This window comes from Oryctolagus cuniculus, chromosome X (assembly GCF_051225735.1).
Source record: "Oryctolagus cuniculus isolate XC-2025 breed Fujian yellow rabbit chromosome X, ASM5122573v1, whole genome shotgun sequence".
NCBI classification, from domain to species: domain Eukaryota; kingdom Metazoa; phylum Chordata; class Mammalia; order Lagomorpha; family Leporidae; genus Oryctolagus; species Oryctolagus cuniculus.
Window position 1 is genome coordinate 46,925,210 of NC_142888.1, and position 25,829 is coordinate 46,951,038.

General features: G+C 38.9%; 1 protein-coding gene across 1 annotated transcript in view; it reads right to left on the minus strand.

The window, feature by feature from the left end:
* LOC149119629 (uncharacterized) overlaps positions 1–21,985 on the minus strand; it is a 44,018-nt gene extending 22,033 nt beyond the window's left edge. The window contains exons 1-3 of the mRNA XM_089323937.1: positions 21,728–21,985; positions 11,593–11,723; positions 9,904–10,109 (exon numbers count right to left, since the gene is read on the minus strand). Coding sequence (XP_089180063.1) covers positions 10,106–10,109; positions 11,593–11,723; positions 21,728–21,985 — 393 coding nt within the window. The 3' untranslated portion in view covers positions 9,904–10,105. The remainder of the gene's footprint in view (positions 1–9,903; positions 10,110–11,592; positions 11,724–21,727) is intronic.
* Positions 21,986–25,829: the final 3,844 nt, after the last annotated feature.

Sequence of the window (25,829 nt, forward strand, 5' to 3'; positions counted from 1 at the left end):
CCAAAAACATGCCGCCATTGAGTTAAGGATCGCCCACCAGGCTCACCTCCTAAACAATATAGTTGGATTAAGTCTACATTATCAACCCATAACTTAGGGGTTTAAATATCTGCAAGAGTTCAGGACCCAAATTCTTTCCAAAACATAATGCAATATTCTGTCTAATGTGGTATAAATATTTTTATACAGTAAAAATGCACTATGCACTAACCCCTTCCCCAGTAAAAGAGGTAAAGTCCTCGAGTGTTGTTTACTATTTTCTTTGATATCCCATAATGTAAATATTATCATACAAATTTAACCACGTTAAATACTATGATATAAGGTCAATATTCTTACATTACATGAATAAAATAAAACCAAAAATATTGGCTTAATACACACAGGAACTTATTCATAACAAAATAACATGGAAATAATCATGAAAGTTAGAGTTGTTTCTGTAACTAGTCATATGGTCATCACTGCTATTTATAACTATTTTCTTCCACTACCTATTCTGTATTCCCTTTGCATCATCAAGCACTTCAGATCATTATAGGTCTTTACCTTGTAGAGTAATCTAAATCAACATTCTTGAAGGGTCTAGGCCTTAGGTCATAATCCTACTCTGATTGGGTTTCCATTCACAGGGCATGGTGATACTTAAAGGATGTCCTGTATTCCAGAAATGTTCTTTCTTACCTCCATTGTGGCATAGTAGTCTAATCTCTCCTTGATGGTCAGTTTCAGTCATCTCAGCCAGCACAGTAATTCTTTACTTTTTGATTTAGAGGCATACGTGGCCCAAAATGGGCAGGTGACAGTCTTAAATTCTATTTAAATGGAATCATTGTCTCTTGGTAGATGCATTCTTCCTTTGAGAACTAAGACCTCTATGCAAGTAGAAAATGAGGTTGTGGGACCAGGAATCAAAAATTTTGCTATTGTTCATTGGGGTAATAGTGAATGGGGCTACTCCCATTTCTGACCTTTGATTCCTATACACATGAATCCTGGTTATGGGAGAAATAACATTGTATAGTGAATGCTGATTCTGGTTGTTTACAGCCTTCTGGAGAATCTTTCCCCAGATCTACAAGGTAATATAACCTAGGTGTAGCTGTAACTGCATCTTCAAATAATCACTAAGCCATTCTATTAAGCCAGCTACTTTGAAGACGGTGGGAATATGGTTAAGTCCAGTGAGTTCAATCAGCAGGGCTCCATTGCTCGTTCATTTGCTGTAAAGTGAGTTCCTTGCTCAGAAACAATTCTGAATGTAATACCATGGTCATAGATAAGGTATTTTGTAAGATAAAAAAAACTAGTATTACTAAAATAAAGAATGAAATAAGAGACATCACCAATCTTATAAAATAAAAAGGATTATTAAGAGAATACTATGAGCCGGCGCCATGGCTCACTAGGCTAATCCTCCGCCTTGCGGCGCCGGCACACCGGGTTCTAGTCCCGGTCGGGGCGCCGGATTCTGTCCCGGTTGCCCCTCTTCCAGGCCAGCTCTCTGCTGTGGCCAGGGAGTGCAGTGGAGGATGGCCCAAGTGCTTGGGCCCTGCACCCCATGGGAGACCAGGATAAGTACCTGGCGCCTGCCATCGGATCAGCGTGGTGCGCCGGCCGCAGCGCGCTGGCCGCGGCGGCCATTGGAGGGTGAACCAACAGCAAAGGAAGACCTTTCTCTCTGTCTCTCTCTCTCTCACTGTCCACTCTACCTGTTAAAAGAAAAGAGAGAATACTATGAAGAACTGTAAGCCCACAAATCAGAGAACTTAGACAAAATGGAAAAAATTTCTGGAACCATTCAAGTAAAATAGATGAAAGAAGGATAGATTATCTGAATAGATTGAATAATAATTAAAGTTTTAAAAGTTCTTGCAAAGAAAATCACAGACCCAGATGGCTTTACTGGTGAATTCTATAAAATATTTAAATAGAATCAACACTAATACCTTTAACAAACTAAATGACACTAATTTCCTCTGAAAAATGAATGTAAGGGATCACATCTCCACTAATTCTATGAGCAAGTATTGCCCTGGTATCAAAACCAGAAAATGGCATCATAAGGAAAGAAAACTAGAGGTCCATATCTGTTGTGATCACAGACACAAATATGCTAAAACAAAAACTAGAAAAGCAAACTTAGCAATGTCTAAAAAGTACTATAAACCATGACAAAGTAGATTTTATTCCAGGATTTCAAGATGGGATTAATAGATGAAAATCAATTAATATAATTACCATAATAATTAAATAAAGAAAAATTATTAGGTCCAAAAGACTCAGAAAATAATTTGACAAAATATATTACTCCTTCACGATAGAAACATTGAAAAAAATATAGGAATAATAAGGAGCTTCCTCAACTTTAAAAAAGACATCTATGAAATACACATCTAACACAATACTGAAAAGTGGCATACTGAATGCTTTCTCTCCAATATCAAAGGCAAGAAAAAGATAACCATTCTCAGCACTACTATTGAACATTGTAATAAATGTTCTAGCCAGAGAAAATAAGCAAAAAGAAATTAATGAAAGATGTGCAGCTTGGTGAGGAAGAATTGAAGCTATGTTTATTCACAAAAGCTCCTGGCTTCCAGGTTTGGCCTGGCCCAGCCCCACCCAGGCATTGCGGTCATTTGGGCAGTGAACCACCAGTTGGAAGATTTTCCCTCTCTCTCTCTCTCTCTCTCTCTCTCTCACTCTGACTTTCAAATAAATAAATAAATCTTTTTTTTAACAAAAGTAAAATTGTGATCATCATACACTTTTAGTGTGAATATGAAATGGTATAATCACTTTGGAAAACATTTTGGAATTTCTTAAAACGTTGAGTATCAATTTAACATATGATCCAACAAATCTAATCTTAGAGATAAGAGAAATGAAAATATGCATCCATACAAAAATTTGTACATTGTGCTTCATATCAACAGTATTCATAGTAATTCAAATGTGGAGCCAACCCAAATAGCCATCAATTGCTGAATGGGTAAGCACATATAATATACACATATAATTTAACATTATATCTTGTCATAGACTGAATGTTTGAGTTCCCTCACATTCATATGTCGAAACTCTAACACCAAATTGAGGGAATTTGCATATGGGAACTTTGGAGGTTAATAAAGTTTAGATGAGCTCAGGAGCGTTGAGGGTTGGACCACCATGATGGATTAATGTTCTTTTAAGAAAGGGAAGAGAGATCAGAGAGAAAACAGCCAGCTAAAAACAAGCGACAGGGCTCACTCTCGGACCCATCAGAAGCTTGATCTTCGATTTCTCAGTCTCTCAAACTGGGAGAAATGCATGTCTACTGTCTAAGTCACCCAAACTATGGTATTTTGTTATGGCATACAAAGAAGACTAAGACATCTGACCTGGAATGTTAAAGAAGAACTTATATATAATATAACATGGATGAAATCATATTCTAAGTGATAGAGATAAGTCACAAAACATCACATATTACATTATTCCCTTCATTTTAATAATCTGTTATAGACAAATCCATAGAGACAGAAAGCAAATTGGCAGTTCCCTAGGGCTAGGGAATTAAAATTGACTGGAAATGACTGCTAATAATTTAGGGCTTCTTTGCACAGTAATGAAAATGTTTAAAATTAGACAGTGGTGATGGTTCCACATTTCTGTGAATATACTGAAAAAGCAATTAATTTTATAATTTGCAAGAGTAGATTTTGTGATATATGAATTATATATCAATAAAGGTTTAGTGAACTTACTATAATTGACTAAACTAATAGAAAAGACAACCACTTGATCATTTCAATAGATGCTGAAAATTATCCAAAACTTATTCATAATGACATGAATGACATGGTTTGATAAATAGAATGTTCACCCATCAAGATAAAAATTCTCATGATTAAAATATTAGGAATACAAGAGAACTTATTTAACCTAATAAATGGGAACTACAAATATGTTGATCTAATATCCCACTTAATTTTGAAAACCACAATGTTTTCCCCATTATACTAAGTAATGATTCAAGGATTTCTCATCACCACTTCTATTTAACTTTGTTCTGGAAATCCTAACAAATAGCATCTGTCAAAAGAAATAAAAATTTATATTGATTAGAAAAGTAAATGTAAACTATATTTCCTCACAGATAACATAATCATCAAACAAATCCTATGGATCTCCTAAAAAAAGCCATAACTATTAGAACTGATAAATGACTTTAGGACATGATACAACATAAATATATAGAAATCAGTTATATTTCTATAAGTTACCAACAAAAGATAAAATTAAAATAGGATAATTTACAATATGTGACCAAATGAAACACTTAGGGAAAATTTATCAAAATATATGAAAAAATACACAGACTGAAAAACATTGTTTAGAGAAGTTAAGGAAAGCTATATTCAGTGAGAGCTATTTCATATTCATGGTTTAATATTATCAGGATATTTATTTTTCCAAAATTAACATGTAGACATAACACAATCTCTATAAAAATATTAACAGGCTTTTTTTCAGGTGGGTAGAAATTACAAACTAATTCCAAAATTTATATGAAAATGAAAGGGACATAGAATAACAAAAAACTAATTTGGACAAAAATGTTGTGTCATAGTCTCTCTCTCTCTATATATATATCTATCTCTATCCCTCTTTCTGTCTCTCCCTCTTTTCTGTAACTTTTAAAAAATGTTAGAATGCCTTCGTTTTAAAACTTATTATGAAGCAACATTAATCATTCCTATCTTATATCATATACAAAAATCACTCACAGTGAATCTGGGATCTAAATCTAAGACTCAAAACCACCAAGTTACTAGAATAAAACATAAGGGAACACCACAAAACTTGGCATAGGCAAAGAATTCTTAAATAAAACCCAGAAGCGGCCAGCGCCACGGCTCACTAGGTTAATTCTCCACCTGCAGCGCCGGCACCCTGGGTTCTAGTCCTGGTTGGGGCACCGGATTCTGTCCCGGTTGCTCCTCTTCCAGGCCAGCTCTCTGCTGTGGCCCGGGAAGGCAGTGGAGGATGGCCCAAGTGCTTGAGCCCTGCACCGGCATGGGAGACCAGGAGAAGCACCTGGCTCCTTGCTCCGGATCGATGCAGCGCGCCGGCCACAGCGTGCTGGCCATAGCAGCCATTTGGGGGGTGAACCAACAGAAAAGGAAGACCTTTCTCTCTGTCTCTCTCTCTTTCACTGTCTAACTCTACCTGTCAAAATAAATAAATAAATAAATAAAACCCCAGAAGCACAGACAATAAAGGCAAAAACAGACAAATGGGATTACATCAAGAAGCATTTACAACAGTGAAGGAAACACTCAACAATGTGAAGAGGCAACCTGACAGAATGGGAGAAAAATAGCAAATTTGCTGATAAAGGATTAATATTCACCATATAAAATGAATTCAAGAAACTCAACAACAACAAAGCAAGCAATCTAGTTATGAAATGGTTAAGGCAGACATTTTCCAAATGATGAAATACAAATGACCAACAGACACATAAAAAGATGCTTAGAGGGGCTGGCATTGTGGCACAGCAGGTTAAGCCTCCACCTGCAATACCAGTATCCAATATGAGTTAGGTTCAAGACCCGGCTGCTCCACTTCTGATCCAGCTCCCTGCTAATGCTCCTGGGGAAGCAGTAGAGGATAGTCCAAGTCCTTGGGCCCCAGCTCCCACGTGGGAAGAAGCTCTTGGCTCCTGGCTTTGGTCTGATCCAGCCCCAGCAATTGTGGCCATTTAGGGAGTGAACCAGCAAATAGAAGGTCTCTCTCTCTCTCTCTCTCTCTTCTCCTCCTCCCCTTCCTCCTCCTCTCTCTATAACTCTAGATCATTAGCCATCATGGAAATGCAAAGAAAATACACAATGAAGTTTTACCTCACCCTAGTTAAAATAGCTATCATCCAAAAGGCAAAAAATACCAAATACTCTTACTGAATTCTGTATTTAGTGGAGGGTTATGCTTGTGATTATTCATCAAATTAATTAAATTAAATATTAATTAAATTAATGTGAATTCAATTGGAAGTACATCATTGTGAAAATTAAAAAAAAAAAAATAAGAAAAGAAGGAGGAAGGATGTGAGTGAGGGAGGGACAGAGAATTTGGTGGGAAGTATCATTTGTTCCATTTATATGAATTTTTAAAAAGTAATAAAAGGAGTTAAACTGGCCTGGACACATGGAAAGGGTTTGTTTTTTTTTTTTTTTTTTTTAATCAAGCATCTAGTATTAACATAAAGATGGACAGAACAGAGAGTTCAAAGACACATCCACAGGCCGGCGCCATGGCTCACTAGGCTAATCCTCTGCCTTGTGGCGCCAGCACACCGGGTTCTAGTTCCGGACGGGGCGCCGGATTCTGTCCCGGTTGCCCCTCTTCCAGGCCAGCTCTCTGCTGTGGCCAGGGAGTGCAGTGGAGGATGGCCCAAGTGCTTGGGCCCTGCACCCCATGGGAGACCAGGATAAGTACCTGGCTCCTGCCTTCGGATCAGCACAGTGCGCCGGCCGCATCGTGCCAGGCGCGGCGGCCATTAGAGGGTGAACCAACGGCAAAGAAAGACCTTTCTTTCTGTCTCTCTCTCATTGTCCACTCTGCCTGTAAAAAAAAAAGACACATCCACAATTAAATGATAAATTGATTTTTGAGTGAGATGCCAAGACAATTCAGTGGAGCAAGGAAATAATATTTCAAGCAAATTGTAATGGGAAAATGGTATGTTCCTATGTGAAAAAGAATACTAGCCCTTACTTTACCCCATATACAAAGTTTAACCAGAAATGGATCATACTCCTAAATGCAAGATAAATAGCTAAAAAAAAAAAGCTTCTAGAAGATATTAAAGGAGAAAAAATACACTGAACTTTGGTCAAGCAAGAGACTTTTAAATAAGGCACAAAGGAAAAAAATAAATTTTAACTTGACTCAAATCAAGAATTTTTGCTTTTATAGAATATTATTAAGTCTTAATATTTGTAGGAAAGTGGATGGAACTAGAGAACATTGTGTTATATTAAATAAGCCAGATGCAAAAATTCTACATGTTCTTACTCATATAGTTAAAAATGTTGATTTCAAAGAAGGGGATAGAAAATTCATTACCACAGGCTGAGAAGGGAAATTGGATAGCAGGTATGTCTGAAAACACAGGGAGGGGGAATAAATTCTAGTGTTCTACACACATCAGGATGACCATTACTTGCAAAGCCTATGATATATTTTATGAAGAACGAGAAGAGATGAGTTCTATGCACAAAACACAAAGAAATGATAAGGAAATGGAAATAACAATCTTATTTGATCATTACACATTGTATACATGTATTGGATTGTTACATTATATTCTATAAATATGTGCAATTATTATGTCAGTTTAAAAGAAACATCAAACAGATAAAAAAGAAACAAAAGAATCTTATGATGGTAAGCAGATGGTTTACTAATCCACTTGTGTGCATGTACAAAATGCAAAAAATGTTTAAATAAAAAAATAGAAAATCAAGCCACAGATTGAGAGAATATATTTGCGATAACTATAATTGTCAAGTAACACACAGAATATATATAAAACTTTCATAACTCAACAACAACACAAAACAGCCTCATAGGCCACAGATTATAAAAGGCACTTCAAAGAACACATATACAAATGATCAGTAAGTGCAGAAAAAATTGTTCAACATAACTAATCATTATAAATTTTAAATAAAGTAAATCCACAATGAAATACCAAGACAAACTACTAGAAAAGCTAACATTAAAAAAGTGAAATAACAAGAAATGCAAGGATGTGGAGGAGCACCTGGAACATCCAAACCTTGCTGGTGAAAATGCAAAATGTGAAGCTGGCACTGTGGCATAGGGTAAAGCCGCCGCCTACAGTACCAGCATCCCATATGAGTGCTGGTTTGAGTCCCAGCTGCTTCATTTCCAATCAAGCTCTCTGTATGGACTGGGAAGGCAGTGGAGGATGGCCTGAGTGCTTGGGCCCTTGCACCCACATGTGACACCCAGAGGAAGCTCTTGGCTTCTGGCTAAAGTTCGGCACAGTGCCGGTCATTGTAGCCATTTGGGATAGAACCAGTAGATGGAAGATTCTCTGCATCTGCCTCTCTGTAACTCTGTGTATCAAATAAATGAATAAATCTTTAAAAATGGTTCAGGCCGGCACTGTGTTGCAGTGGGTTAAAGACCCAGCCTGCAGTGCCGGCATCCCATATGGGATCATGTCCCGGTTCATGTCCCAGTTGCTCCTCTTCTGATCCAGCTCAATGCTATGGCCTAAGAAAGCAGTTTAAGATGGCCCAACTCCTTGGGCCACTGCACCTGTGTGGGAGACCTGGAAGAAATTCCTGGCTCCTGCCTTCAGATCAGCTTTTTTCTGGCCGTTTCGATCATTTGGAGAGTGAGCCAACAGAATGGAAGATCTCTCTTTCTGGCTCTACCTCTCAGTAACTCTGTCTTTCAAATAAATAAAATAATTCTTTAAAAAAATTAAAAATGGTTCATAAAAATGCTAAATATTTACATCTATGCATGTAACTGTATTTTACATATCTATAGACAGCAAGAGAGCGAGCACAAAAGTGCCTAAAATGTTGGAAATTGACTAATCTGAGTGAAGCGGTTGAGATGTTCAGTGGCTTTTCACTTTTATGTACATTTGAAAATTTTCAGAATAAAAATTAGTAGAAATATTATTTTTACATTTTATATAAAAACTATTCACATTATTCTGTTGTTTGGAGCTCATCCTAGTATCTCTATTAATTATGTGGAATAAGATTTGCTCCTTAAAACCAACCCTTTGAAGTAGCAAAATAGTCAGTTTACAAGGATAAATTGTGAGGTTTCTATGTGAAAGCACAGAAAGATGGCATATGAGCTTTCACAGCAACAAGTAAAAGACAATTCTTTAGAAGCTTTTGTGGAATGAGCATTTCATGCAATTCTTGGGATGCCCATATCTCATATCAAAGTGTTCAGGTTCAAGTCCTGGATCTGTTTCTGTTTCTAGCTTCCTACTGATATGCACGTTGAAGGCAGCAGGTAATGGCGCAGGTACCTGGATCATGGATACTTACATAGGAGACTTGGATTGAGTCTCAGAATCCTGCTTTTTGCCTGTACAGCCCCAAATGTTGCAGGCATTTAGGGATTTAGGAGAGTGTACCAGAGAATGAAAGATTCTCTCTCTCTCTCTCTCTCATACATGCCATTTCCAGGAAAACCAAATAAACTTTAAAAAGCACCAGACATTGTATCTGTACAATGATGGGTTTGAAATGAGTCATCTTTAGTTGTTTTCAAAGATGATGATTGGAAGTAAACAACATAGACCTCCACTTCCTACCACTATGCTGCTGTTTTGTAAAGAAAAGGAACAACTACATTGAGAATATTATATGTAATCTAAGAAATAAGCCTAAACCACATATTCTTAGAAAGCATCTGAGCATATTCTCTGCTATTTTCAGGTCCTGCCTCTGTAATTTTTCAGATCAAGTAATTGAAAGCCAAAAATGCAACTTTCTTATGATCAATCTGCTTTTCATTTGCAGAACTCAGACTAGATCAGAGTCTCCTAAACCTTTGTTACATGTGCTTTCGTGTTGAAAAGACAGAGACTATGAAGAAGTGAAGACCAAAGAAAATAGGCTTGTTCACCAAATCTAATATAAGAACTTCAAATATCTTTTCTTAAACCTCAAATGAGATCATTTTAAGGGAAAGGAAATAAAATGGTTTTTTTACACAGAAAATAGTAATAGTATGTAATTGTTATCTCAAGAGACAGCATAAAGCACAAATAAAAACAGCATCCAAAAAAGTTTAGATAGTCACAGAGCATAAATTAGTGCTATGTTATTGTGAAGGGAAGCTACTCACGGAATGTGAGGTGGTGCAAATAGCAGTGAACCACAAATTTCTGAGTTCCAGACCTGCAAATTGGTCCTACTGCTTCGACAACCTGGAACCTTAAAGAAACTTCTTTGTCTTCTGCTCACCTCAAATTTTGTTGTCAAAAAGGAGGATTAGACTTGACAAGTATTTTTCAAAGTGTGTTCTTCAGAACATTAGTTCCATGATATCATCTGCAAAAAGGGATTTTGAAGCCAAATGATTTCAACAAATTTTTAATATTATACGTTTCTCTTAGAAATGTATGATACACATGAGAATAGTAACAATGCTCAGAAGTCACAAACACAGTACACTCTCAAACTTTATTTCACTGAATAATTTTTCAAACATATAATTACAGGATGCATTTTTCATAGAATGCATATTAACATCATGTAGGAATACTACTTCATGGAAACTCTTTTGGATAACTGTATATTTCCTTTGAGTGCCTTGATACAGGTAATGCCTTGCCTGAAATCTATTCCATGTATAATGTCTTTTTTTAAAAAGACTTATTTATTTTATTTGAAAGGCAGAATTACAGAGAGAGGGAGAGACAGAGAGAGAAAGATCTTCCATCTACTGGTTTACTCCCCAGTGGCCACAATAGCCGGAGCTGGGCCAGATCGAAGCCAGGACCCGGGAGCTTCTTCCAGGTCTCCCATGTGGTGCAGGGACCCAAGTACTTGGGGCATCTTCTACTGCTTTCCCAAGCACATTAGCAGAGAGCTGGATCAGAAGTGGAACAGCCCGGAATCAAACCAGTGCCCATAAGAGATACCAGCAGCACAGATGGAGGCTTAACCCACTATGCCACAGTGACAGCCCCTATAATGTCTTTTTGATGTAGGTTTAGGGGCAAGAATGTGTATCAGAGGGAACAACACACACACATGTGCACAAACACATTTTTTATATTTACATTTTATTTTATTTAATGAAGATAAATTTCCAAAGTACAGCTTATGGATTACAATAGCCCCCCCATAACTTCCATCCCACCCACAACACTCTCCTCTCCCACTCCCTCTCCCATTCCATTCACATCAAGATTAGTTTTCAATTATCTTTATATACAGAAGATCAATTTAGCATATATTAAGTAAATATTTCAACAGTTTGCACCCACACAGAAACACAAAGTGTAAAATACTATTTGAGTACTAGTTATAGCATTAAACACCTAAGAGTAATTGTGTATTAATTACAGAGTTCAACCAATAGTTTTAAGTAGAACATAAAAAATACTAAAAGGGTAAAGTATTAAGTTCTTTTTTTTTCTTTTTTTTTGTTTGTTATATAGTTATTTTTTATTTAATAAATGTGAATTTACAAAGTGCAACTTTTGTATTGTTGTGGCTTCCCACCACCCAACCTCCCTCCCTCCCATGGCCCTCCTCTCTCCCACTCCCTCTCCCATCCCGCCCTTCATCGAATTTCATTTTCAATTACCTTCATATACTGAAAATCAACTTAGTATATACTAAGCAGGGATTTCAACAGGCTGCACTCACACAACCACACAAGGTATAGGGTATTGTTCGACTGGTAGTGTTGTTTTTTAAGTTTCATAGTAGAACACATTAAGGACAGAGATCCTACGTGGGAAGCATGTACCCAGTGACAAACACATATATTTTTACATATATAAACATGTGCACATACACATACCTGCAAACACACATGGGCCAGATATCTTCCATTTGTTCCTCAAAATCTACTCTCAGGAGACCAATGATGAATTTCATCTTCAAGGCTCTTGCACCTTCTGGGTTCAGCCAACAGGAGGCACCATCACAAAACTGGATAAAGACAGTGAAGTAAACATTATTATTCCATTGGCTTCCTCTCTAAGAACTTATCTTGTATTTTTTGAGCCTCTTGACTGAAAACCACTACTCTTTTCCAGGTGGCCAATTCTACAGAACTGTCTCTCTATCGAGATTTTAACAACTGCTCCTTCTCCTACTCCTCCCCTGGGGGTGATAAAGTACATGGACTATTATCTTGACAGACTGCACTATCCATTATTGTTCCCATCTATCAGCTTTGCAAATAACACCTCTGTAAAAAGCTTCATTGTAAAGTAGTCTGGCTCAAATTATACTATTTTGAGTGTGCCATCTGCTTCTGGCTGGAACACTTAAATATTCCACTGTTTTCAGCAAGTTGAGTTTGATGTTCATATGGGGTCTCCAGGTGAAGATATAAATTAGTAGAAAATAAGATCTTTAGGTTTGGAACTAAAGAAGAAAAGAAGCCTAAACTAGTGCTACAGAACTGAGAATCATTGGTTATGAGGGGGAGTTGAAGCTATAGCAGAGGATATAATTGCCCAGTGAAAGAACAGAGCGAAGTGAGAACTTAACATAGAAGACAGCATGCAAAGAGGGAATATCGCTTCTTGTAAAGCCAGATTGTTAATAAGAAGCTAATTGTGTAAGGACCCTGTCAAAAACGAGGTCAATAATTTTTTTTTTTTTTGACAGGCAGAGTGGACAGTGAGAGAGACAGAGAGAAAGGTCTTCCTTTGCCGTTGGTTCACCCTCCAATGGCCGCCGCGGTCGGCGCGCTGCGGCCGGCGCACCGCGCTGATCCGATGGCAGGAGCCAGGAGCCAGGTGCTTTTCCTGGTCTCCCATGGGGTGCAGGGCCCAAGCACCTGGGCCATCCTCCACTGCACTCCCTGGCCACAGCAGAGGGCTGGCCTGGAAGAGGGGCAACCGGGACAGAATCCGGTGCCCCGACCGGGACTAGAACCCGGTGTGCCGGCGCCGCAAGGCGGAAGATTAGCCTAGTGAGCCGCGGCGCCGGCCCAATAATTTAATATATACATTTTATTCAGACCATCTCTGCCTATTAGAAGCATTTTTTCTAATGACTTCAGTTTGGGAGTACTTTAAACTTTAGTGCTGCTTAGATTTTCCTAGATCCTCTGCTTTTTTCGTGGCATAATGATTCTCCAGGCTTCCTGTTTAACATAACCTCCCTCTAGAGGATTTGTTAAACCAATTAATTTATAATTAACCAATTTTTTTCTGATTCAAGGCTAGAAATATAATTTCTCTTGACAATACCTGTTGATTTTATTGACCAATTTTTGTGATCGGAAATTGTTCCACTGCCTCTGTATAGACCATAAAACGCATCACTGCAGTGTTACCTGAAAAGTCAGTTACCTGGGGCCAACTCAGTTTTCATTCTTGTAATAATGGGAAAAATATCCTACACTACAGGAATTTAAAGGTACATTTGAAAAGATGCATCATGGAATCATAAAAGATTCCTGCATTAGCAATCAGGAGATCTGGGTTTTAAAGCTGAAAATCGACCAAATTTGACTTTTGGCCCCAGTTTTCTCATCTACAACATCAAAGAGTTGGACTAGATTGCTATTTTTCAAAATATATTCCTTGGAGCCCTGGGGAACTACTTCAGAAGGCCTTTAAGGAAGCAAAGTGAGACTGAGAAGGTGGCTCTTTGTTCATATGCTCCCTCTTGCAAAGCAGCTTTGCTTTTCTCTTGTAGATTTTTGATACCATGTAAGATTTCATGTGAATGAAACACTGCTCAAGCTCAACCAACCAACAACTCCAGACTAGATGATTTTTGAAATATCTTCTAGAGCTGACCATCCAGGAATTTAAATATGATGGCACAAATAATAGTATCTTCCCTTAAGACTATTCCGCAAGATCCTCCTTCCTGCTCAAAGGTTTAAATGCTGTGCAGGCAGAGGAAGTTAACAGCTGAATGATCTCCCTCTCCTGGTCCTGGTGCTGCCTTACTCTGTCTTAAGCCCCTACCTCCAGTTTTGCAGTGGGAGACAGGTGGAGCCTAGACTTCATTGTGATGTGCTTTTGGTCCTCCTCCCACTGTGCATTATTCAGGGCTATGTGGGAGAGGGTTACTATTTAGGTAAGATGGGCCAGACTCCAAAATTGGAAAGCAAACAAACTTGAAATGTTTCTCTCACCAAATTGTGCTCTCTAATCTCTTCCCTTCCATCTTTATTTATTCTTCTGTTAATTTTGTGGTTGGAACAAGTCTAAATATAAATGAAATCTCCCCCAGCTGGCCAATCTCTCCAGCCAGATACCAAAGTATAGGGAACCGTGTTACTGTTACCATTTGCTTCACATCTGGAGTCTCAAGAAAATTAAGGGGGCAAGGACATGTTTTGGCCAATATCTCCTAACAGGAATCCTGAGGCTAGGCTTTGTGGATACTGAGCCAGGAAAGATAATACAGACAGAATACTCTTGGTTTTAGCAAGGAAAATGTGTAGAAAAGATTAGTCTCCATAGAAGACATGAATTGCTTGGCAGGAATGCAGTTTACAGGGCAGGCCCGAGAGAGACACTAATAAGAACCCCCCAGAAATTAGCTCCCAGATGACTCCCCAGGAAGCTTAGAATGGAAAAAATCGGGGCTCAAACTGCCAGAGGAAGTCAGGAAAAGAAGCAGCAAATATGTCAGAGGAGGTAAGGAGCCCTTTCTTTGTCAGAGCTGCTGCATTGTCTCACTGATGTCCCCTTATTCATTTATGAGGGGCTCAGGGAGAAAAGGAATGAAGGCTAAGATTAGAATCCTCTTGTGCTCTTTAACATCAATTTTCGACTTTGTTTGAAGAATAAGAATTGTAGATGTAGTGTTATAATGAATTGGAGTTCAACACACTGACTGCAGTGCCAGCTAAGTGTCAGACCATGTGCTAGACCAAAAAGCCTATAGCCTAATGGTGGAAAGAGTAAGGAGAAATCCAACACAATGCAGTGAATGGACCAACAGTGGTTGGAAAAGCACATCACATAAGGATAAAGGAGGATCACGACACAAAGACACATAGCTTCATAGAATATCATCATTAGAAAGAAAGAAATAGAGAATATGCAGTCCAATCCCTTCTCTGTATAGATGGAAGAAATGAAGTCTAGAGTAATGAAGGCACTTCATCCAAGGTCACAGAACTAACCATTGACAAAGCTGCACTCCTCATTTAAAGAATCAGGCTGTCATCTCTCTTCCTTTCTGTAGAGATGATGAATTTTATACTCCTTCAATATGGTCCTTTGGCCTGTAAATTATCCCAGGATCCCCAGCCTAGGGAAAAATCTAGGAGAAGTTGGTGAGGGGTTTCTGCACCGTGGAGGACATGCCTATTTGTCTCTTGGAGAAGCAGAGCAGATCTAACTTTGTGTGTCTTTTCTCTTAGGATGATAGGCTCCACATGAATAGGTTTACATAGAAATTTGTCATCCCCTAATAACAGTATTAGGGGTCCAGGTTTATCCAAGAAGTAGTGGAATTATGGTTGTGAAGGAAACCTCTTAGGTCCCCTTCTATTTCCCACTTCAAAGTTGTGGTCTCTAATCCTCTCAGCAGGACAAAGATAGCCAAGTTTCTCTAATTCTACTTACATTTTCATAATCCTGTTAGGTAATAATTTGATTCCTTCTGGTGTTCTTCCAATAACAGGGAGATTGCTTTTCTCAGAGATAGAGCATTATATCCCAGAATACATTTGTTAAAAAGTGATATCTTTTGATGAATAGATGGACATCTGCTTTTGTAAAGTTTCTGCTTTCTTTGGGAACATTTTCATTAGGTAGGTCTCCTCTGCCTTTGGTGATGTGGAAACCACAATTATGTTATCTTGAGCTTTCTTTCTCAGGCTAAATAGTCTCACATCTTTCAGTTGTTCTTCATGGGACCCAGACTCTAGCTCTTTCCTTCTTCCTTGATTTTGATCCTCTGGACATGTACTCAGTTAGGATCAGGAAGAGAATATGGGGAAAAGATACTCTTTCATATACTGCTAGTGGAAATGTTAATTGGCAGATATTTGGATAGCATAATTGGACAAATTAATGAATATCTTAAATATGTTTGAGAAACTCTACTGCTAAGACTCGATCCTATAGAAACATCAGCATGAGTGGATAGACAGAGATAAATAGGTAGGTAGATAGGCAGATAGATAAAAATGGTATTGCTTATCATAGCAGATAATTGGAAAAACGTAAGTGCCCACTAAAAGAACATTGATTTTGAAAAATGCTATCATCATACTATGAAAAGAAGTGCCAGCACTGATGACAGAAGATCTATGTAATAATATGGAGATATGCCCAAAGTGCATTAAATGAAAAAAGTAAGTTGAAAGTTAACATGCATTGTATGATTTCATTTTTGTAAAAAAAGCCACAAACTATGCATGATGTATTGATATGGAAACATAAATTTTATAGATATAGAAAACATCTGAAAAGATACACAAATTATCTCTAAGAAGTGGACTTAAGCTTGCCTTCATCATTTTCTTCTTTAAATTTCTATACTGAATTCAATGACCATGGACCACTTTTGCAAATTAAAATAATTATTATAAAACAAAAGTTTGGGAGCTAGTGCTATGCCGTAGCCAGTAAATCCGTCGCCTGCAGTGCCAGCATCCCATATGGGTGTGAGTTTGAGTCCTGGCTGCTCCACTTCAGATCTAGCTCTCTGCTATGGCCTGGGAAAGCAGAAGAAGATGGCCCAAGTCCTTGGGTCCCTGCACCCATGTGGGAGACCAGGAAGAAGCTCCTGGCTCCTGGCTTCGGATCGGCACAGCTCTGGCTGTTGTGTTCAATTGGGGAGTAAACCAGCGGATGGAAAACCTGACTCTCTCTCTCTCTCTGCCTCTGCCTCTCTGTAACTCTGCCTTTCAAATAAAATAAATAAATCTTAAAAAAAAAGAACATGAAAAGGTGGCTAAGGAATCCCCAGTGTTCCATGTTCCCTACTCTCTTGTTCATTATGACAGTCACCTCTAGAGTATCTATATAAAGACAGGAGTAACAAAGAGTTGACTTGGGGAGCTGGTGCCAGACTACCTGGGTTTGAATCCATTCTCTTAGATTTAGTCACACATGACTTTGTTGAAGTTACTTAATGTATTTATATGTCAGTTTCCTCCTCTGTGAAATGGTGCAAACACAGTACTTACGTTATGTAGTTGTTCTGAGGATTAAATGGCTTAATACATGCAAAGCACTTAAATGGTGATTGGCACATAATAAAAATTTGAAAGATATCAGTAGCAGTTATAATTATTATTATCTTATAATCAGTCCTATCCTCTCAGTCACCAAGACTTGAAATACTAATCATTCTTAACACATTCCCTTCCCTTTCTCCTCACAATAGGTCAATTGTCCAGTCCTGAATCCTGTTAGGTTAAGCCATACACAATCCTCATTTCTTTCTTTTTTTTTCTTTTTTTGACAGGCAGAGTGGACAGTGAGAGAGAGAGACAGAGAGAAAGGTCTTCCTTTACCGCTGGTTCACCCTCCAATGGCCGTCATGGCCGGCGCACCATGGCCAGCGCACCGCGCTGATCCAAAGCCAGGAGCCAGGTATTTCTCCTGGTCTCCCATGGGGTGCAGGGCCCAAGCACTTAGGCCATCCTCCACTGCACTCCCTGGCCACAGCAGAGAGCTGGCCTGGAAGAGGGGCAACTGGGAAAGAATCCGGTGCCCCGACCGGGACTAGAACCCGGTGTGCCGGCGCCGCAAGGCAGAGTATTAGCCTATTGAGCCGCGGTGCTGGCCACAATCCTCATTTCTGTAAAACAAAAAGAGTTGTCTGTCTACAGTCATTTCATATAGTTCAACTTAATGCCACCCCAAGTTTCACAAATTTCTTCATTATTTTCCTAAATTAGACCATTATACTTGGACTGTTACAGCAGTCAGTCTTCTAACTGGACTCCCTAATTCCTGGTTCTCTTCCTACACTAATCTGACTTGCACACATACTCTGATGGAATCATTATCCTAAACCTACTGATCATGCTTCAATCTGCTTACAGGCCACTAATGACTTCCTACTGATCATAAGAGCAGTTGTCAACCCTTTTTCTGACATGTTACATGTAAATAGGTAACAGTCACATGCGCAATATCTTCTAATAGACATACTCAGATCCTCGCATACCCCAAAACAAATTATCCCAGTATGTGAAGCATATTCACTGTAGTTTTTAAACATATTATACAGAGTATTTTATAAGACTATGATTAATGAAATCAAACATTTTAACTGACTTGAATATTTTGAATGATGCCAATAGGCATTTACGTAATTACTTTAAGAGTTTTAAAATCATTCAGTGATGATTCCATTTTTTTAAGTGAGGGAGGGAAAGCTGACAGAAGTGAAGTGCAGTGGGGAAAGCGCTGTGGCACAATGGGTTAAGCCACTGTCTGCAGCACGGGTGTCCCATATAGGTGTCAGATTGAGTCCCTGTTGGTCCATTGTTGATCTAACTCCCTGCTGATGTGCCTAGGAAAGCAATAAAAGATGGCCCAAGTGCTTGGAACCCTGCTACCAATTTGGGAGACCTGGATGGAATTCTAGGCTCCTGACTATGGCCTGGCCCAGCCCAGGCAGTTGTGGCCATTTGGTGTGTGAACCAGCAGATGAGCAGATAGAAGCTCTTTCCCTCTGTGTTTTTCTTTTTCTCTCTGTAACTCTGCCTTTCAAACACATAAAATACATCTCAAAAAAAGAAGTAATCTGTCAGCTTCTGTGCCATACTATCAGGTTTGATTCAAAATGTCTCTTTAACTTATTTGAAACCACTGATGAAGTCAACCAGGACCAGATACTACACCCAACAAGGCATTGTGGTTTGCAATCTCCTTCTAACTAGTCCAACTGATAATGGCATTTATTTTAAAAAAATCTATGCAACACATATTCATTCTTTGAGCATTTTCTATGAAATGGCACCATGTTCTTTTCTGATCTTATTAATAGAAACATTCATAGTCTCAGGTAGAAAGTAAATGTAGAAGGGCAAGACTTCATTTATTTATCTACATTTGCCTTTTTCCTAAGAATGAATGTACCTAAGTGTAAAATGAAAAATAAAATCACAGGGGACTGCAAACTTCCAAGTCCTTAAAATCATGGTCGCCCATTATTGAATTTAAAAGAAAGTGTAAGACTAGATAAGGGTGAGCGTTTTATGTAGCTCTCAGTGAGCCAGCTTGTAACTCCATTCACTTTCCTACTTAAGAAAGCACATCAGAAAACTGGTTAACAAAGGTGGTCTTATTAGAGGACAACCCTGAGTCTACTTGATTTTCTTTCTAGGTAAATCATTTGCAAACATTGGTACTTTAACTCTTATGGGTAACAGATTACTTTTGACACATCAGTGGGTTGCAACATTAGGTTTGATCTTCCGAATAAAGTCCAAGACCTTTTGGCTGGCCTTCTGGCATGGTTGTACTCTAGCACTAAACTTTTGTGAGTACCCTTCCCATATCAAGTGCTCTAATCATATGGTTTTTATCACTGCCTTCTGCTCACACCAAGCCACAGTGTTTTCATATAAAGGCCTAATGTTGGAGCCAGAATTCAATCTCAGGTAGGTAGTCTGGCTTCAGAGTCTGTGCATTTAACCACTACACTCTACTGCCTCTCATATACTTCTTGCCTTATGGCACTTGCTTTCTGAGAGGGGAGGATGGTTGAAGGTCTCTTTCCTATACCTTTGTGTCTTCTACCGAGATTTGCATGTAGTAGGCCTATCCAGTTAACGTGTGTTGAATCAAGATCCTACCTGGTATGATAAAATTGTAAGCAACACTTAAAAATAAATTCATTAAACTTTAGGGAAACTATATTAAAATTGGACACAATGTATTTTTATATCAGACCCTGTGGCAAACTGAAAAATACAACTGGAGATAAGAAAGAAAACTGTGTCCTGTGATTCACATAATCTAAGTCCCTATCAGTTGTGAGAATACAATTCACTGTTTATTGCTTCATGAAGATTACAATGGCTTCTAGCATAGCTACTCCTACAGGTTTTAAAGTTAAAAGCTCTAAAACTGCAAGGAAATTTATAAAGCCACTATACTAGAATTTTACTGTTACATGTATCATTTGTTTTATCACTTATAATTTATTAGTTATTTGATACTAAATAGATTGTCTGAGCTTTGCTTCCCCCATCTGTATTATGGAGATAAACACCTCAAAAGGTTGTTGTAGGAATTGAATATACCTATACTTTTTCTTAAAATAATACTTCTGAAACCTTGTTCTAGCAACAGTGTGCAGGATATACTTAGAGAAAGAATAGGAACCTCTATGAGTCAGATTATAGGGAGAGGAGAAGGAGAAATACCTGGAGCATGCAGAATGGGTGGGGTTGTCACGAAAGTAGAATTAACAGAGCTATTTGACAACGGAATATAGTGGAAGATGAAAACCATGGCAATGATAATGCTAAGGTATTGAATATGGGTGACTGTAGAGTTCAACTGGAGTGGTTAAAGGGAAAATTTAAATGGAATTAGTCATCAAAGAGTTTAAAATTTGAAGTCATGGCAAGTTAAAGTTTGTTGATAGCTTTTGGGATTACCCCAGTTAGAAACACTGTACTCTTAAGGAAGACAACATAAAATCAAGAGACCTGCACTTGTGGTGTTAACTCTATGGTCACATCTGAAGCTAAAGTTCATTGCTTACCAGCAGGGGTGGAGAATTTCTGGCCCATGGGCCATATAAAGTCTGCAAAATCATTTGGTCTGACTCTGCCAAGGCACCCACAGGTGGGATTGGAAATTCAATCAATCTATGGCAAGCTAATTTTGAGTTAATCATTTTGTATACCAATGAATGGTGTCATAAATATCCAATTGGCCCTTGAAGGAGAAAAGATTCCCTAACTTTGGTAGAGGAAAAATATCACCATACAGAAAACATAAAGCTTCCTCTGTGTGCTGGTTCCTGTGTTAAACTTACAATAGGCACCTAATCCTCAAAATAAACATGTTCACTAAGTCGTATTATTCTCACTTTATACATGAAGAAACAGAGGCCCGGTTTCATAAACCAGAAAATAGTGCAACTCATATTGGAACCCAGAGCTTTGTGACTTCTGTAATAATTTCCATCAATAGACCTCTCCTGTTTGAGACATCGAAATATTGTGTCCCATTCTGTCCCCCTAGTCCTAAAGTTTTAAAAGTTTTGAGATGACTTAAATGATGAGAAAGAGGATTGGACTGTGATGGATATACAGTAGGAAAAAGGCCTCAGTGTTTTCCTTGGACAAGGTAAGGGTTGAAGAAATAGACTTCTGTAATAGTCTACTTACTGCTCATAATGTGCTATGGCTACTACTAGAGATGAAGGACAACTTGTTCTAGAAATTAACTTAGCTTTATGGGAGCTGCTGGTGGGGAGGGGACAGAAAATAACTTTCACTCTTACTTGAATTTTGATGCTCCTGAAAATAGAGATTTTAAGTAATATTTAAGAATGTGGACTCTTCTTTAAATAAGAAATGCCCCCATAGGCTCCACAATTACAAAAATTCAAAGCCATAATCTTAACCAGGAACAAACCATGAGAAACCAAACTTGAGTCTTTGTTTGTGCTTCCTCTGCCTGGAGCTTTGGAGTCCTGGTTTCTTTTCAGAACTGACAAGCTGAAGATGAGCTGGGGAAATGGGAAATGGGATATGGACTCTAGGAGTAGTCCAGTTAAAAGATTTCTCTCTTCCATGTTGGAATTCCTTTTAACAAAATTTCTAAGACATCACAGTCTGGTGCTGTCTGCACCTTGAAGGATGAAGGAAGGAAACTCCAACTACTCTGAGGGAACAGATGTTCCAGAAGAACAATAGCCACTTGGTGAAGTGGTGGTTTGAAAACAACCTGAGAAAAAAGGCAGAGAAGTTTGGAATTATAGGTGACAACGAGCAGCAGAAAAGATTTATGGTAAGTATAAGCACTCACCAGTGAGTCTTGGAAAGAGGTGTGGAAATCAATGAGTGACCCCGGGGTTTCTTCTGCCACCCTAAAGTCACCTACCATCTGGCAACCCAGGCCATTCTGTGAGTTGATATAGGAGTTCTTGGTTATAGTCTGGGGTCCATCTCCTGTTCCTGAGGTCCTCTCCTCATCAGACCTGCTGGTTGCTTTCTTCTGTTTCATTGAGCCTTGCTGGTGGCAGAGAGGAGGGAAGGTTCTGGAGTTATCAGTCTGTATCATCATCCCTACTCCCTCCCTCTAGGAAGCTGGGGCGGGGAAGTGGTGGTGGTGGGGGGTGTTGTAGGTTGGAACAGAGAGCTACCCGCAGGCCATAGTGAGGGACAAGGGGCCTTTGATCAGCTCCCCGTTACTGAGCTGTTTTTCCTCATGTCCTTTTTATTTTTTCTTCTTTTTTTTTGTCTTTAAAATTTATTTATTTATTTACCCATTTAGTCTCTGCTGAGCAGACATGGTTAGCTATCTAAAGGTCACTAGCATGGAACCACTTGGCCAGAGCCCAGTGTTTCAGCTTTGCCAGGGACACACTGTTCTACTGTACCTCAGCACTGTAAAAAAAAAAAAAAAAACAAAAAAAAAAACACTCAATTCCAGCCCATTTTACTTTTCATTCCTTCCTTCTTTCTCCTTTTCTGCTTTTCTTATTCCCACTCTTTTGGTTCATTTACACTAGTGGTATGTATATTCTTTCTTAGTCCTCCTTCTACTCTTTGCGGTTTCTCTTCTCTTTTCCCTATGTGTCCCTTTACCAGGTTTTTTCCCCTTCTTGTGCTGACCTGAAAGCACTTCCTGTGACCAGTGAAACATATCTGGCCGTGGTGGTCTAGGGAGATAGCAGGTAGGAAAGACAAAAGACTCCTGTTTTCATCCTCCAAGTAGAACTAAAGTTGAATGGTGGTGAGGTCTTGGTGGAATGCTGAACTGCGAGAATAGCTGGGGAGAGCATGAGGGGAACCACTGTGTAGAGGATGGTCTCACCAGGGGAAAGACTGAAGTTGTGTGAAGGGTGTCAAAAAGTGACAACTCCAAACTAGATTTCTTGATGGCAAAGGAGACTAAATTCGGAAATCTGAGAGGCTTTGGCACGGCCTGGTCCACATGATTTCCAGGATGATTCCATCCTGTTAACCCTCCTGTATTCTAATTTTTGCCCACATTAACCCACCGTCTCTCCACCATCACCATGACCACCACTATTACCACCGCTCAGGCCATGGTTTGCATCCCTTCTCTTTTGCCCATCATTATTTCTTGCCAGCCTTCTATGGAGCCCCTCCCAGCTCCCTCAGGCTACCTCTGAATCACTCTCTTGGCACTTTAGTTTATTGTTATGCTTGTTTGAGAAATCTATGAGGTAGCAAAAATATGAAGGCAGCAAAGGCCTTGCTGAATTCAAATATATAAATCCATATCCACACTCTCAGAATCTTCTTCTGTCTACCTGATCCCATGAGCAGTAATGCTCAGGTCTAGGGCCCTGCCTGTATCTGTTATACCAGGCTATTGCCATGCAGGTGACACACACTATCCTGAACCAAGGCCCCACTAGAAAAGAAGGCCTGGTATGAAGGATTTAAGAATTGCTTATCCTGGACATAATTAGATCATAGTGGGGAGAGATAAAATCTCTGAAAAAGGGGAGTTCATATGCATCTTAATGGAAGTAAACAGAGATCAAAAAGGTAAGATGATGGCTGTAGGCCAGATGAAACAAATGTTTCTATTAATGTGAGTTCTTAAATAGTAACATAGGTAACTATGAAATGTTGATAGTCCCTGCATTCTTTCCAGGAGGTTCTCTCTCTACTTTGGATAGGTCAACACTGTATTCCCTGGGAGTCCTGCAATTGGTTATGGGATTTGTGATTATTAAAGATATTGGAAATTGGAGTTTGTCCAGAGAAATTTAAGCCACAAGTTAAGCTATGACCTAGATAGAAAGAGATAAAGGAACAAAAGACTTGTTTTTGTAAAAGATAAGACTTGTAGATTATTGCCTTCAGTCACTGAAGGTCTGGGATGTAAGAAAAGGACCAGATATTCCTGACCTCTAAGTCTGTATCTGTTAACAATGAGGCAGACTGTATGGGAGTGAAAAGGGAGACAATAAGTGAAAATTAAGCCAGGCAGAAGCCTTGAGTGACCCAACCCTTTTTAAACATTCTTGGAAGAGGTGGAATCATATAAAATGTAGTCTGAGAGCCCCCATCTACTAACCTGTGCCCTGTGAAGGGTTTAGAGGAATAGAGAAAAGATTTTCATAGTGAGATTAAAGAATTAGGAGCAAACATGCCCCCAAGTCTTCATTAGAGGGAGCAAGGATTTATTTTTCAATTAATTTTAACTGTTTTCATTTTATTTGAAAGAGAGAAGGAGAGGAAAAGTGGGAGAGAGTGAGCTTCTATCCACTGATTCACTCCCTAAATGCCAGCCAAGGCTTGGGCAAGCTGTAGCCTGGAGTCCAGAAATAAATCATGAGAGATAAAGACCTAAGAACTTGGGTGTGTGCTAGCAGGAAGCTGGAATCAGAAACAGAGCTGGGAATTGAACTCATGCACTCTGATAAGGGATGTGGATGGCTCAAATGGAGTCTTACCTACTACACCAAACACCTGCCTCCAAGGTAGCAAGGCTTTTGAAACTAGACCCACTGGCTCATTCTTCCTCCAGACCTCAGATGACATTTTCACCTCTTTTTCCAAGACAAAGGTCAGATTATAAGAGAAGAGGCATCAAGAGTTTCTCTGCTTTTTCACTTCTCTAAACTCACATATTCCACTTCAGATAAAGGAAGTGGAAATTTGAATGGTATTTTCACCTTGAAATGTTGAGGAATCTGCTCAGCATTCAACTCCATCTCTTGAAGTATTCTTACATGCTTCCTCTCTTTGAATGCCTTCTACCTGTGTCAAGCCCTGCCCCTCCCCTGGGAGGCAGTGTTGTGCAAAGCAAAGAGCTGTGGATCTTATAATAGGAAGACTCCAATTGCAACTCAGCTTCCCACTAAATCACGTTGACTAAATCACTTCTGGGAGTCTTAGATGCTATATTTGTCAAATGGAGATAATGCCACTTATCTGATAGAATTGCTCTCAGAGCTACATGACATAAAGTATGTAAAGCGCTTAGCATAATGCTTGAAAAATAGGTGTTAACCACCAGTTGTTTTGTAAATATAATTGCCTCCAATTCTTATTGTGGAATTCTGGCTTTAGTTCCTAGAGTCACTCTGGAAATGGCCTTAGCATTATGTCTATATAAACACATTATAATTGGGCCTTAGTATGGTTATATGCATATTCCCCTGAAAAAACTCTATATCATCCTAAATATGCACTACAGTGTCATGTTTGACTAAGTCAATGAGAAATGTGTGTCCTTCGAGTCATTCTGAGGGAATGTGAAGGTATGTTGCCTAGTAAATCTCTTTTAAGGGAAAAGAACCTGAATTCAGGATCTACTTCTAAGTATATGAGAAAAGTATTCCATGAGAACCAATCTTCCAAACTTTATCTGAACTTGCAGAAGGAGTTAGCCAGCAGCTACCATGGTAGATGGCTTTATTTTCAAGGTGTGTTGAGAAAAATATTGAGGGGCCAGAGGCTAGGTGAAGAATCATTCCTACCATTCAGAAGCCCTGTAATATCTCCAAGTCCTAACTGTCTGTTGAGGAACTAGCATAAGATATTGTTCCAATAATTTGTTACCTGGACATCTCACTGCTCATGATTGAGAAAATCAGTAAATTTTATGGAAGATGAGCACCAAAGCAGCAAGTGTCTCATGCCAATACTCTACATGATTATGAGAGCTGGTCTTACCATCACCTTCTAGAAATACTTTACCAGTGACAGGGCAGGCTCACCAAAGCTAATTGACCACTACATAAGGAAATAGGGCTCATGATAACCCATGATTTGCTGAGCTGGATATGTGAAAAAAAAAAAAAAAACAGATTCTCCCAGAAATACAAGATGGAAAGTAGCAGTGAGTGTGAGACAGAAGGAAGAGCATAAGGGTTTGCTGATGTTCAACACCAAATATATATATAGTCTCCTGCAGTATAGGG